This window comes from Anabrus simplex, chromosome 1, assembly GCF_040414725.1.
Source record: "Anabrus simplex isolate iqAnaSimp1 chromosome 1, ASM4041472v1, whole genome shotgun sequence".
Taxonomy (NCBI): domain Eukaryota; kingdom Metazoa; phylum Arthropoda; class Insecta; order Orthoptera; family Tettigoniidae; genus Anabrus; species Anabrus simplex.
In genome coordinates this window covers 45526353-45542807 of record NC_090265.1, presented here as the reverse complement: position 1 = coordinate 45542807, position 16455 = coordinate 45526353, and the positions used below count along the sequence as shown (strand labels likewise).

General features: G+C 42.0%; 1 protein-coding gene across 1 annotated transcript in view; it reads left to right on the top strand.

Annotated features, from left to right (window-relative positions):
- LOC136873803 (chaoptin) overlaps positions 1 to 15515 on the top strand; it is a 354515-nt gene extending 339000 nt beyond the window's left edge. Inside the window, exon 7 of the mRNA XM_068227078.1 lies at positions 15187 to 15515. Within this exon, the coding sequence (XP_068083179.1) occupies positions 15187 to 15515 (329 nt within the window). The remainder of the gene's footprint in view (positions 1 to 15186) is intronic.
- Positions 15516 to 16455: the final 940 nt, after the last annotated feature.

Below are 16455 nucleotides of genomic sequence, written 5' to 3'. Positions count from 1 at the left end.
TCTAGAAAGTTACATTACAAAATATATCTTCTTGAAAATTCTAGAGTACGTAATACAGAGTTTATACAATGTACGGAATATTCTCAATCGTTCTAGTGTCTATACCATTCTGGAAGATACAGTGAGTTTCACAATTATTGATTACAATTTGTTTATAGAGGTAAAAAAATTATAATATTAATTTTACAGGTATTTACATTAACTGAACTGATATCAATGTCTATGTACAACACATGCTTCATGGCATAACCACACACACAATACGATCATTCAACTACGTAAATGATAATGATAGTAATTATTATTATTATTATTATTATTATTCGAGCTCGATATCTGCATTAGTTACCCATGGGAGAGAGAATATTGTTTTCAAGTTATACCTGTTATCGCACTTGCGGCAAGGTGAGCCGAACATGTTCTAGGACACTCCCGGAATTAAAATCCACGTGATAAAAACAATTAGCCAAATTGATCTCCTCTCACCAATTTGATTCAGTATCTCTTCATTTTTGACTCGACCTACCAATCTCACCTTCTGAAGTGTTATAAGTATATTAAGGAGGGTGTCAAGACAAGCCCAAACACCCAGTCCCTGAGTGGTGGTGATTATTGTTTTAAGAGGAAGTACAACTAGGCAACCATCCTCTATATAACACTAATCAGAAGGAAAAAAGGAAGGGGTCCAACACTTCGAAAAATGAAGATATCGGCCAGAGGAAGACAAGGGCCACGAAAGGCGTGAAAATGAAAGACTCCCTAGCCCTCGCAAACCTAATAGCGTCGGGGTCGGAAAAGAACAAGAGTTGACAAAGGGAGGTCGGATAGGATAGATGAAAGTGAGGAGCCTGGTACAAGTAAGCGGAAGCAATGCCAGGACTCAGCTAAGGGCCCCGTGGTCGCCAACCCACGCTCCAAAGTTCAGAGCCCCTGAGGCCCCTTTTAGTCGCCTCTTACGACAGGCAGGGGATACCGTGGGTGTTATTCTACCGCCCCCACCCACAGGGGGACCCAGTCCCTGAGTCTGAGGGTTTAACCAAGCACACCTAAAATCCACGGTCGGGCCAGGAGTTGAATCTGAGGCACACTAAACCGAACGTCATTGCGCAAGCCATTCGCCTAAGGCTATCGACTGCGTGGAGGGACAATAAGTGTCAGAACAAGTAAAATATAATACAAGATGATTGGCAAACTGTTTGTACAGGCTGTATTTATGAGATATCCTGGTAAAGATTTTTATAAGATCTGCGAGGAGAGCACTTGAAGTCTTACATTACTTGCCCACGACAATATAATCCCTGACCAGACTCTTGAACCCCCAGTAATGGATTTCCTCTACACAGCAGATGCCACCAGGAAGAGAAATAACGTGATCGTGGGGGCTCTTAGGAGCTCTTCTAGGATTCTAGCCGTGATATGAAGACCTAGAATCTACGTTAAAAGCTAAAGTAACTTATACCGGGTGATTCAAGACGTTGCATAGAAATTGAAAAAGCCCAAACAGCAAAAGGTTCTCAAACTTCTTAACACTAACGAAAGAAAAGAGAATGCCGGGTTGAGCTTCACAAACGGTTGAGGCCCTGGCCTTCTAACCCCAACTTTGCAGGTTCAAACCTAGCTGAGTTCGGTGGTATTTAAAGGTGCTCAAATACGTCATCCTCGTGTCGCTAGATTTACTGGTACGTAAAAGAACTCCTACGGGGAGGAAGTATCGCACCTCCGTTGTCTCTGACAACCGCCAAAGGTTGTTGGGACGTAAAAACAATAACATTATTAACATTAATGAATTGGCGTGTGGCTTTTAGTGCCGGAAGTGTACGAGGACATGTTCGACTCGCCAGGTGCAGGTCATTTGATTTGACTCCCGTAGGTGACCTGCGCATCGTGATGAGGATGAAATGGTGAAGACGACAGATACACCTAGCCCCCGTGCCAGCGAAATTAACCAATGATGGTTAAAATTCCCGAACATGCCGGGAATCTAAATCAGGACCCCTTTGACAAAAGGCCAGTGCGCTAAGCGTTTGGACATTGAGCAGACTACTAATATTTATAATTTATTATTGTATAATTTCCCTAGTCCGCCTCTGTGGTGTAGTGGTTAGCGTGATTAGCTGCCACCCCCGGAGGTCCGGGTTCGATTCCCGGCTCTGCCACGAAAATTTGAAAAGTGGTACGAGGGCTGGAACGGGGTCCACTCAACCTCGGGAGGTCAACTGAGTAGAGGTGGGTTCGATTCCCACCTCAGCCATCCTCGAAGTGGTTTTCTGTGGTTTTCCACTTCTCCTCCAGGCGAATGCCGGGATGGTACCTAACTTAACGCCACGGCCGCTTCCTTCCCTCTTCCTTGTCTATCCCTTCCAATCTTCCCATCCCTCCACAAGGCCCCTGTTCAGCACAGCAGGTGAGGCCGCCTGGGCGAGTTACTGGTCATTCTCCCAAGTTGTATCCCCCGACCAAGAGTCTGAAGCTCCAGGACACTGCCCTTGAGGCAGTAGAGGTGGGATCCCTCGCTGAGTCCGAGGGAAAAGCCGAACCTGGAGGGTAAACAGATGATGATGATGATGATAATTTCCCTAAATGACAATTTTAAAAAGATATGAGTATCTGGCAAATTATTAAGTCGGATTTAATGGATTAAAATCACACGAACACGTCCTAATCTGTAGGACTTAAGATGAGCAGCGGTTGAGAAACTGTTCACTACAGACGCAAGAAAAAGTCCAGAAAGGTCTGCATTGTATATGACAATTATTATGACGACGATTGGATTCAGTGCAATAGCTGCAAAATCTGGGCTCGTGAAGACGGCACCAAAATTCAGGATTAATTGTTTTATCATTGTCCTACATGCCAAAAGTGACGACCAGAATTCATAGTAACGTTTTTTATTGCTTCGGGTTTCATAATAAGTACATTAAATAACTTGTAAATGTTTATACTTACCAATCCAAGTTACACGTTACTGGTCCAAGTTACAAGATCACCTGGTCCAAGTTATACGATATTGGTCCAAATTTCACGATAATTCATTTTAGAATAAATATTAATTTGAAACAAATTTTGAAATATTATATTAACAATAATTTTCACCAAATCATTTGTACCATTGCACTAATTATCGTGTCTACAATTTGAGAAATTGTCATTACACTCAATAAAGTTATGGATGTTGAAAGTTTTTTTTTTTTTTTTTTTTTTTGTTATTTGCTTTACGTCGCACCGACACAGATAGGTCTTATGGCGACGATGGGACAGGGAAGGGCTAGGAGTGGGAAGGAAGCGGCCGTGGCCTTAATTAAGGTACAGCCCCAGCATTTGCCTGGTGTGAAAATGGGAAACCACGGAAAACCATCTTCAGGGCTGCCGACAGTGGGGTTCGAACCCACGATCTCCCGAATACTGGATACTGGCCGCAATTAAGCGACTGCAGCTATCGAGCTCGGTGATGTTGAAAGTTAAGTGTTCCAAATTACACGGACTTTCTCTATTAAGGAACTGCAAATAATACCATTCCAACTATATTTTCGGTAGTATAATAAAACAGACAAGTACAAATGTTAAAAAATTAGCATTGTATTATTGTTTCAACGTTATTAAGTATTGGCGGTATTACCTCCCACACGTTTTGGTCTAACCTCTGACAGTTAATATTTGCTCAAGGTTTATTCAAATCAATTCCACTATAATAACTAAAACTCGACTGGTACACCTTTGTGTTGCATTCCGCGATATTTCACAAAACTTAAAGGTTATTATCGCTTGGATTCAGAAAACGCGATCAATCCTGGTGGAGCCAGAGGAATAAGCTACTTTGCAAATATAAGGAACTTCTGGCAAGTTGATCAACAGGATGTCATAAGTCATTACATTTGTGGGGTACTTATGGAAGGGATAATTAAATAACCAGCGTGATGGGGTCGACAAAACCGGTAAGGCAGACAATCACTTCTTGTAACGCATTAATGTGCGTCACGAGAATGAGGAATGCCCGTGGCACTGAGATATAGGCCACGGATAAACGAGGCATGTGCCACATTGCCGTGAATCACGCCATGGTAATCTAGATCAGGAATCTGTACTTCCACACCAGTTGTTCCGTTTTATTTTTTCAGAGAAGGAGCTCGTTTTTTGGTGGTTTACGACCAAAATAAAATACTTGGTAGTTTATTGAAGTGATGAGGAATGGAGATCTGCACAAATTGGTCTGTAAATGTAGAGTTCACTGGAAAATTTACTTGGTCTACATTTCTGAATATTCCCCCAGAATGGATCTGTTGTCCAAATTTATTTTACGACAGATAAATCATTGCCGAATATCGCTGTGTCCTTGACCTTACAAGTGTACTATACCGATTTCCGCCATTATAGATCTAAACCAATAGTTTTCATAAACAGTTGATACCAACAGCGAGTACAGGAGTAGCGAGCCTAACCCCTTTCTAGGAGGCCCCGGGCTCGATTTCCAGCCAGGGTAGGGAATTTTACTTGGATCTGATTGCTCGTATGTTGTCCAATCTGCCTACCTGTCTTCGGCTAAGCAGTGCTCCGCTCCAAATGGCGTGCCGGCCTTTGGTTCAAGGGGCCTCGGGTTCGATTCCCGACCGGGTCCGGGATTTTAAACTTAACTGATTATTTATATTGGCTCGGGGACTAGGTATGTGTGCCGTTCGTAAATAAAAAAGGAAAACAAGGAAAGAACAGGAAAAATAGTAAAACATCAGTAATTTTAAAAAGGAAGTTAGTTTTTAAAAATGGAGCTATGTAACAGTGGCATAGCGAGCCCGGTCCACAAAGCCGAGAATATTGTCCGAGTGGATTCCTTGGGTGTGATCCATCCAGTTTCTCCACGATATGTGTTTCCCCATTTTGTAATCACCAGATTATGTGTGACTTTTCTTCGATATTAATCACTTTCCCTTTTGTGACATCTTCACAGCGATGCTTGCCTGACTATTTAACAGACACAGTGATATGAAATCTACAATCTACTGAAAACAAGAGTTTGAAAATATGCTTTACATTGTTGTCAGCGTAACAAACAAAAATAAATATTGGTTGTTATAGTCGATACATTTCTTCGAAAATGTGATAAAAATACGCCGTTTTATGCGATATGTCGTAATAAGCGACGTCGTTCTAGGCTATTTATAAACACAGTGTTTATATATGAATAAGACGGGAACGTTAGATTTCACCGTTATATCCGTTACATCCTCCCCTGCAAACCATGTGACCTTGCAGCGGTGGGGAGGCTTGCGTGTCCCAATGAGGCAGATAGCCGAGCCGCAGGTGCAACCATATCGGATGGGTATCTGTTGAGAGACCAGACTAAAGAATGGTTCATCGAAAGGGGGGTAGCAGCCTTTCGGAAGCTGCAAGGGCGGCAGTCTAGATGATTGGCTGATACGGTCTTGTAATAATACTCAACATGGGTTAGCTGTGTTGATACTGCAACACGGCTGAAAGCAACGGGAAACTACAGCCGTAACTAACTCCCGAGGACATGCAGCTCTCTCTGTATCAATGATGTACTGATGACGGCTTCCTCTCGGGTAAAATACTCCGGAGGTAAACTAGTCCCCCTTTCGGATCTCCGGGTGGGGACTACACGAGAGGGGGCGATCATCAGGAAGATGGATACTGACATTCTGCGAGTCGGAGCGTGGAATGCTAGAAGTTTGAATCGTTGTGGTAGGTTAGAGAATCAGAAAAGGGAGATGGATAGACTAAAGTTGGATGTAATTGGTATAAGTGAAGTACGTTGGCAGGAAGAACAGGATTTTTGGTCAGGCGACTACCAAATTATCAACACAAAATCAAACAGGGGAAATGCAGGAGTTAGTTTAATAATGAATAAGAAAATAGGGCAGCGCAAAAGCTACTACGACCAGCATAGTGAAAGAATTATTGTCGTATAGATAGACACCAAATCAATGCCCACCAAAATAGTGCAGGGCTATATGCCTACTAGTTCAGCGGATGATGAGAAAATCGAAAGAATATATGAGGAGATAGAAGATTTAATACAATATGTAAAAGGTGACGAGAATCCAATTGTGATGGGAGACCGGAATGCAGTGGTAGGCCAAGGAAGAGAAGGGAATACAGTCGGAGAATTCGGATTGGGACAAAGGAACGAAAGAGGAAGTCGGCTGGTTGAATTCTGCACTGATCATAATTTAGTCCTTGCCAACACTTGGTTCAAACACCAAAAACGACGGCTGTATGCGTGTACAAGACCTGGAGACACTGGAAGGTATCAAATAGACTTCATTATGATTAGGCAGAGATTCAGAAACCAGGTGTTGGATTGCAAAACTTTCCCAGGAGCAGACGTGGACTCTGACCACAACTTGTTGGTAATTAAATGCCATCTGAAGTTAAAGAAATTGAAGAAAGGAAAGAATGCAACAAGATGGGATCTAGACAAGTTGAAAGAAAAGATTATGAGGGATTATTTCAAGGAAAATTTTGCCCAAGGACTAAATAAAAAGGCTGAAGGAAACACAATAGAGGAAGAGTGGATAGTCATGAAAAATGAAGTCAGTAGGGCTGCTAAAGAAATGTTAGGAAGGAAGAAAAGATCAACTAAGAATCAGTGGATAACTCAGGAAATACTAGACCTGATTGATGAACGACAAAAATACAAGAATACTAGAAATAAAGAGGGCAGAAAAGAATACAGGCGAATAAAGAATGAAGTGGATAGAAGGTGCAAGGTAGCTGAAGAAGAAGTGCAAAGATGTCGAAGGTTGTATGATCCTGGGAAAGGTAGATGCTGCGTACAGGAAAATCAAGGAAACCTTTGGAGAAAGGAAATCTAGGTATATGAATATCAAGAGCTCAGATGGAAAGCCACTTCTAGGTAAAGAAGGCAAAGCAGAAATATGGGAGGAACATATCCAACAGTTGTATCAAGGTAAAGATGTAGATAATTTGGTTCTGGAACAAGAAGAGGCTATTGATGCTGATGAAATGGGAGACCAAGTTTTGAGGTCAGAGTTTGACAAAGCTGTGAGCGACTTAAATGGGAACGAGGCACCTGGAATTGATGACATTCCCTCTGAATTACTGACTGCCTTAAGAGAAACCAGCATGTCAAATTTATTCCATTTAGTGTGTAAGATGTGTGAGACGGGAGAAGTCCCATCCGATTTTCGGCAGAATATTGTTATACCTATTCCCAAGAAAGCCGGTGATGACAGGTGTGAAAAGTACCGCACCATTAGTTTAGTATCTCATACCTGCAAAATTTTAACACGTATTATTTACAGAAGAATGGAAAAACAAGTTGAGCCTGATTTGGGAGAAGATCAATTAGGCTTCAGAAGAAATGTTTCTTTTTTTTTGCTAGGGGCTTTACGTCGCACCGACACAGATAGGTCTTATGGCGACGATGGGATAGGAAAAGCCTAGGAGTTGGAAGGAAGCGGCCGTGGCCTTAATTAAGGTATATCCCCAGCATTTGCCTGGTGTGAAAATGGGAAACCACGGAAAACCATTTTCAGGGCTGCCGATAGTGGGATTCGAACCTACTATCCCCCGGATGCAAGCTTATTCGTAGATCTAGAAAAGGCATTCGATAATGTTGATTGGACGAAGCTATTTAAGATTCTGAAGGCGATTGGGATCAAATACCGAGAACGAAGAATTATCTACAATCTGTATAAAGATCAGTCTGCAATGATAAGAATCGAGGGCTTTGAAAAAGAAGCAGCAATCCAGAAAGGAGTGAGGCAAGGCTGCAGTTTGTCCCCCTCCTTTTCAATGTCTACATAGAACAGGCAGTAAAGGAATCAAGAGGAATTTGGAAAGGGAATTACAATCCATGGAGAGGAAATCAAAACCTTGAAATTTGCCGATGGTATTTTTTATTTTATCTGAGACTGCAGAATATCTCGAGAAGCTGCTGAATGGTATAGATGAAGTCTTGGGTAAGAAGTACAAGATGAAAATAAATAAGTCCAAAACAAAAGTAATTGAGTGCGGCCAAACGAAGGCAGGTGATGCAGGAAATATTAGATTAGGAAATGCAGTCTTAAAGGAAGTAGATGAATATTGTTACTTGGGTAGTAAAATATCTAACGATGGCAGAAGCATTGAGGACATAAAATGCAGACTAGCACAAGCAAGGAAGAGCTTTCTTAAGAAAAGAAATTTGCTCACTTCAAATGTTGCTATAGGAATTAGAAAGATGTTCTTGAAGACTTTCGTGTGGAGCGTGGCATTGTATGGAAGTGAAACATGGACGATAACTAGATCAGAAAGAAAGAGAATAGAAGCTTTTGAAATGTGGTGTTACAGAAGAATGCTGAAGGTGAGAGGGATTGATCTAATCACGAATGAAGTGATACTGAATCGAATTGGTGAGAGGAGATCGATTTGGCTAAATTTGACGAGAAGAAGAGATAGAATGATAGGACACATCTTAAGACACCCAGGACTTGTTCAGTTGGTTCTTGAAGTGTAGGTGGTAAGAATGGTAGGGGAAGACCAAGGCATGAATATGACAAGCAGATTAGAGCAGATGTAGGATGCAACAGTTACGTAGAAATGAAAAGGTTAGCACGGGATAGGGTGGCATGGACAGCTGCATCAAACCAGTCTATGGACTGATGACTCACACAACAACAACATCCGTTACATCGTTAAAAGCGAGGTAGTAATAAACGGTTTCGACTGTATATGTATTTTAGGTCTTACAAAGTGTATAAGATACAACGCACATTTTTACCACAGTAGATTCAGCTCGCATGCATGGGGATAATGAGATGAGGAGAGACGACTTTACGTGCTAAATGTTTATTCCCAGCATGCGGTCCTAGACGTTCGTCAGGCGAGCACTGGGTGAATTGGGGTGATGCACGGTATTTGTTTCCATTAGTGGTGCATGTTCGGCTATGCACTAGTGCATAATGGCGGTCTCATCAAAACAATTTTATACTAACAGAATGTGAATGATTGTGTTAAATTAACATGGCACCAGTCCTGTGTTATATCTCTTAACAGCCATTCAAATTTCAAAATGGCAGCATGTAGAAGATGTGTGTTTGAAGTTTTACTCCTACATGGAGACTATAAACTGAGGAACGTGAAGGACGACCCGTACTAAGAAAAGACAACAGTTTAGAGTTGTCAGGAGAAAGTTATCACCGGGAGAGTTGGGCGTGCGGTTAGGGGCATGCAGCTATGAGCTTGCATTAGGGAGATAGTGGTTTCGAACCCTGAAAATGGTTTTCCGTGGTTTCCCTTTTTCACACCAGGCTGCACCTTAATTAAGGTCATCGCCACTCCCCTCCCACTCCTATCCCATCGTCGCCATAAGACCTTTCTTTGTCGGTGCGACGTAAAGCAACTTTAAAAGAAAACGTATCCATAAAGATACAGATTTTGCAGGGGCGGCTGGTGGTTTAAATGTTCAGTGGTGCACAATTTTTACCATTGATATAATATGATTACGGGCTAATTTTCAAATCCAGGTACATCAACAATACTTTTTATTATTAAAAATTTTACATTTCTATTTTCAGGTATATTATTACAACCCAATAACATATTTTCATTTATGAACTGTTTTACCATATTGAAATGAAACACTTTGAGGTAGCCTAATTCCGGTATTGTATCTGGTTTCGAAATTAAGCGCCACGTGGGCCTACCCATTCGTTTCACCTCGGATTCTTCTTCGACAGTCCGTTGCGGAAACGCCCAGACATTAAAGACTGCACCGAATTCATGATCTGGCAAAATACCACTAACTGATAAAAACGCACAATAATAAGAACACACCCAGACACGAATGGTTACACAGTGAAATCAATAAGCTACTTAGCTGGTACGCACATAACAACGCTCACAACTATACTGAAAGAAATGGAGGTTTATATTTTCAAATTTAAAGCTATTAATTATATATCCAGCAGATGAACTTCCATCCAATGTCACTAGGTGATATCCCTGTTCTATAACAGACTCTCACATTGAGCGCCAACGCAACGATCTCTAGCGACTTTGCTAGTAGTTGGTTACGTAGGAGCACGGCCGACTGGATCCCTCGCTACGCTGCAAGGAGCTAGCTAGAGCGACGCATCAAGTCGGCCGTGGTAGGAGGAGCCAGGTTGATAAACCTCCATTTGAGTCGCCTAGTTGCAAAACCAGGTAACTGACAAACATGTTAAGAATGAGCTTTTAGCGCCATTGGATATGTTTTTGCATCCTGTAGCGATTAGTGAAAGACTCAGGGTTCAATACCAGCTACAACGTTCTCAAAATGAGCTTAGAAAGAAGCTTTTGGTTGCAAACCCAGCTATGTGTCAGTCTTGTTCGGATGCAGAACCAGCCAAGTGGTCAACGGTTGCAAAACCAGCTAAGTTGGGTATATCGATTGCCCGCTTCGCGCCGTACGGATGCAAAACTTGCCAACTGTTGCTGTGTTCCGCATTGTACCGTTTATCGATTATTATTTTATACAATATCGATAGCGTCGCAAAAGTAGAACTTCAGACAACGTTACCGCCTACGTGTGGCTTGTAAGGGAATTTCCGAAAGCTTCAAACGAGACTGCCTCCGGGGTGCATCACGGACTCCTCAACTTAGACCTTACCAACCGAATAAGCGAATTTTCTGCGACGGCTGCGGCGGTGAAAATAAAAATACCACTATGATGGTCATGATTATCCGATGGTTTCTGCATGAAGCTTCGAATACATTGGAGAGAATCATTTTATTGTTTCCTGTCATCGGACATTCATTTATTCCACCACACCGAGTTTTCGGCAACATAGAACAATTCCGGAAGCGTTCTATTATTGAGAACCCTACTAAATATGTCGAAATCATCAAGAAATTTTCCACGCTGGTTCGTTTGGGAGATGATTGCACAGTACATGATTGGAAGACTGACGCCCAGAGCATCCTGAAAACCTAACGAACCTGGCACTTCCAGTTCCACGAAGCTGATTTTTACGAAGAGCCTGACTGAAAAATTGTGCTTTGTACAAGGAGAGCCTTTTTATAATTTTAAAGCGTGCCAGCTGAAGAGTCTTACTAAGAAAGGAAAAACGTTTACGAACGATCTCCCTGACGTCATACCAAAAGGTAAAGTCGTAAAAAAAGCTAAACTCGAGGACGTGAAGAGACTTTTGGCTCTCCACTACGGAGATCAATGGGACCAAGATGAAACCTTAAGTTTATTTAAGGACGTGTTCACTCAACAGGAAATCTTTACTGCAGAGTCCAGCAGAGTAGCTGATCAAACAGACGAAGTTTTCGCACTACTCGACAAAGCTGACGGAGAGAGTACCGTTTAAAACTAAGAGTCTGTAACAATGTCATTGTGGAAGTGATGTAGGCCTACTCTATGTATTAAACAGAAGCTTAACAATGTTTTGATTTTGATAATATAGACAAAGTGAATTTATTTCCCATTTTTACTTCTCAAAAAATATGACTTCGACTATCATCGCAATTATTATTAGTAATTAATGTTAGTTCAATATCTTATAATGTAAGAACCGCTCTGTCAAAATACTTTTACACCTATTTCACGCCTCACAACTCGTATTTTAGCTTGTCCGAATTCCTAGCTTGGATCTTTCAAACGTTTGCAAAACCTGCTAAATGTGACGTTCGGTTGCAAAACCAGCTAACTGCAAACTTTAAGTGTAAAATACAATAAAGTACAAATGCACGATTGCTCACTCTAAGGTATTTATAATCCACCATTTTTTTTCTCCGTTTTAAAAAAAGAATCTTATTTGTACCTCTTTTAAACCGGGTTGAAACTGTTTTTACTGTTTTCCCAACATTTTAAAAACGTGCATTTAGCTGGTTTTGCAACTAGGCGACTCATTTAAGCAATGTATAAGAAGGCACGCCTATCTTTTCCTCTCCCCACGCCCCCTTTTGCAGCCTAAAAGCACCCCTCGATCAGCCCCGCGCACCCCTCTGGCAGCGTAGGCTTCATTCTGCCTCAGGTTGAATCTCTGCTGCAAACTTTCGGCTCCTGCAGTGAACACCTAAGAGTACCAGCTTGTAGTCTCCTGTAGTCAATATTTGCTCTTTCAAGCTCTTAAAGGGATTGTCTTGTTGAATGAAAGTACAGTACCGTAGTTGAGTAATCCAAATTATAAAACTTTACCTAAAATAAACATAAAAAATTAATGAGGGTAGCGCAAACCTGCAACCTTATGGAGAAACCGCCCCTGCGATTTTGCAGAGCCATAGGGAACAATGTACTATAAGAATTTGGGACCATGCTAGAGTTTCCGGATAACTGAAGTCGACAGTGTATAGAATTGTGCAAAGACTTGATGCTACTATTGCAGTACAGGCACATTGTTTTCCCAGCCGTAAAAGAATAATCATTGTATAGAAATATTTATGTATTTACCTAAGCTGCCAATGAATAGTCCGTCAGCTTCAACAATATATCTTATGGTGTCGGAAATTGTTGTTGAAATTGACGAACTATTCATTAGCAGTTTAGATATGAACAGACGGTTGAGTACTACTATAATAATTATTTGTTATCAGTTGTTTATAATATCACCACCTCTCAATCACGGACAAATTTACGCAACATAAACAATATTGTACATATATGCGCATTTGTAAAGTGATTTGATAGAATCTGAGGATGTTCTTGTAGAACGAAACATGTCATTCTTTGTTTAATATTGTGTATTGTTTTACATGTATGTTATAGTTGTGTGTGTTATAATTATTGTTCTCGAGATACTGAAAAGCCTTAAAGTTACACTAGAAAATATAATGTAAGAAAGTGATAAGGAAGGTGCTTTTATGACAACAATTCATGTGGGACTTTCAAATAAGTTAACATAAACTAAATTTGACAAAGCTTTTATCGGCTGACATATAGTAATTTAAAGTGTTTTCTAAGTTCTGTGTATGTAGTATTTTAACGTGTTTTTATGTTTTAGATGTGTTTTCTAGGTTTTAAATGATTTGTGTACATTCCTTAACTTGCCGATTTTAAATTACATGGCTGAGAATGGCCATACCGGTCCCATACATATGAAATTGTGTCATTTTTAGTTATTTCATTAAAATTTGTATTGAAAGGTGGATAATTCCTGTCCTATTCTCCTGAAACGATGTAGAATTTACAAGGAATACGACCTTAAAAAATTACATTATGTTATGATTAACGACCTGTATCTCGTAGGCCTATATCAAGCAGTTTCATTTTACTGTGTATTATGTATATACATAATGTCCCAGGAGGAATGGTCAACATTCAGGGACGTGACAAGAACGATAACTTGAAACAACTTCATATGGACATATGCCCTATTCCGAATGGTTTCCGAGTTAGAACACATTTAATGTACATTTATATTTGGGCTTCTGGAGCGCACGTATGTGTTAAATTAACGTGGCACCAACCCTGAGTTAAACTTCTTAATCATCATCATCATCATCATCATCATCTGTTTACCCTCCAGGTTCGGTTTTTCCCTCGGACTTAGCGAGGGATCCCACCTCTACCGCCTCAAGGGCAGTGCCCTGGAGCTTCAGACTCTTGGTCGGGGGATACAACTGGGGAGTATGACCAGTACCTCACCGAGGCTGCCTCACCTGCTATGCTGAACAGGGGCCTTGTGGAAGGATGGGAAGATTGGAAGGGATACGCAAGGAAGAGGGAAGGAATCGGCCGTGGCCTTAAGCTAGGTACCATCCCGGCATTCGCCTGGAGGAGAAGTGGGAAACCACGGAAAACCACTTCCAGGATGGCTGAGGGGGGAATCGAACCCACCTCTACTCAGTTGACCTCCCGAGGCTGAGTGGACCCCGTTCCAGCCCTCGTACCACTTTTCAAATTTCGTGGCAGAGCCGGGAATCGAACCCGGACCTGCGGGGGTGGCAGCTAATCACGCTAACCACTACACCACAGAGGCGGACATTAAACTTTTTAATACCTGTTAAAATTTAAAAATAGCAGCATGTAGAAGACGTATGATTGGAACTCTTCGACGTTTAGAAATGGTATAATTTCTCCTCATGTAATGTTCGCCATACATGTATTTGTGGGATATTCGTACGTGCAGAAAGTCACCGTGTATTGGTAGCAGTAGGACTACGCTGCACCATTTCAGCAATGTGTTGCTGTTCTTCCACAGGTTGTTCAACTACACGTTCAGAAAGAAAATGGGAACTTGGGAGAATATGTGTTTCACGCGATGTGCTGAAAACTCTTGGAAGGAATTAGACGTGTCGGAAAGCGCGGTCGGTATTCCTCAGTAGAGGCAATAGAACTATCATCGCAGAAGCCGTAAACACACGCCATATCTGCATTTTAGCCAGCGCGTGTACAAACACAGTTAAGCGATGCCTCTCTCTGTTACACTTACCAATCACTCGCACTACTTCACTCACAACACACCATGGAGTCCGGCTCCATGGCTAAATGGTTAGCGTGCTGGCCTTTGGTCACAGGGGTCCTGGGTTCGATTCCCGGTAGGGTCTGGAATTTTAACCATAATTGGTTCATTCCGCTGACACTGGGGCTGGATGTATGTGTCGTCTTCATCATCATTTCATGTTCATCAGGACGCGCAGATCGCCTACGGGTGTCAAATCAAAAGACCTGCACCTGGCGAGCCGAACTTGTCCTCGGACACTCCCGGCACTAAAAGCCATACGCCATTTCATTTACACCATGGACAATTGCTCGTTCAACGGGCCAGTTTAATGGCAGTAAGACATCTCCGAGCAAAGTATGTAGAAAACAACGAGGTAGGTTGGGATAGAATTAAACGGCAAAGTGTTTGGGTGGGTAGGATACACACGTGCCCATCACTAGCCCAAAACCACATTAAATGTGTTCTAACTTGGAAACCATTCGGAATAGAGCATATGTCCTTATGAAGTTTTTGCTTCAAATGATCGTTACTGTGATAGCCATTGGTATTGATTATTCCTCCTGGGACACACTGTATAATGTTTATAACATCAAAATAAACTTATTGAGTGTATTGTTATCAGGACTTTTAATACGTAACTTGGGTTTGCGTTAATACTTAGAAACCCCACAGCCCGTAAAATATGAAGTTACTCTATATGCTTACATTCCCACACGTTTGTGCCCGTAAGGAAAGCTAAGCTGTGAATCTCTATAGATTGAGCAGTTTATTAATTATATTTCGTTTGTTTTTGTCGTAGGTGGCCTGGTTCTGAAGGGAAATCCCTGGACGTGCGACTGCGGTCTGGTATGGTTGGGCCACTGGCTGCGCCGCTGGTTGCGAGAAGCGTTGCAGATTCACACGGTGGTGCTGGAAGGCGCTCAGCAGATGCAAAACCTGGCCCGTGAGGCCACGTGTTCGGACCCACGCACTGGCCAGCAGACTCCCATCCTAGACCTATATCCTGAGGACCTGAGCTGCCACGCCAGTGCACTCAGTAGAGGCGGATCCTCGTCCCGGTGCGTGCTCCACCACAGGACGCTCGTCGCCATGTTACTGCTGTGCTGGTGCTGCTGGTGGCGCTGGTGACGTCATCCTCCCCTCCCCTCGACCCTGAGGCAGTAATGCTCATGACTGTCATTCTCCACAGCCAAAGGAAGACCCCTATAGTTTACTTTGTTAAAACAGAAGTCTATATTTTGTACTATTTTTAGATGTCCTTTACTATAGCTCGAATTTCTTGAAAGCGTCCTGCGCGAAAGTTGGCCGTGCATGTAGTGGCGGAAGCTGCCTGTTCTTCCACCCCTCTGGTAATCCGTCGTTACCACAGGGGTGCGTTAAGAACACAAGGATTGAAAATCAAAATCTGTGGGTATTTTTTTGGAAATGTCCCGTTTTCCTGATGCGGGGTCAGGGATTAGGTGGGATTAATTTATATGGCAATTTTTACGGCCAGATGCCCTTCCTGTCACAAAACTCAATTGAGGGGCTAATGAAGATATAATGAATTATATTTATTTTATCTCGCTTTTTTCTCTTTTGTTTTACAATTTGCTTGACTTCGCACTGGCACCGATAGAGCTTATAGTAGTGATAGGATAGGAAAGGGCTGAGAGTGGGAAGGACGTGACGGTGGCCTTAATTGAGGTATATTCTCAGCATTTTCCTGGTGTGAAAATGGGAAACCACGGAAAGAAACATTCTCAGGGCTGCCGGCAGTGGGGTTTCGAATCCGATATATAAGCTGATAGCTAGATGACCCAAACCACGCATCCACTTGCTCGGTAAAGATTATGAGTGAACATGGGAAAGGAGGTAGAAGGAATCAGCTGTGTCCTCTGAATAGGAACTGTCCCGGGATTTGCTTCGGGAAATGAAAAATGGGAAACCAACGTGATTCTTAAAAACTCGGCCTTTTACATTTTTAATATTGTTATCAAGTTCACACAAGGAATTCGGTAATCAGGAATTATTTCACAATCGAGATTTAGACGTAACACATGCGATACTTAACCGTTATGAGGCAAAA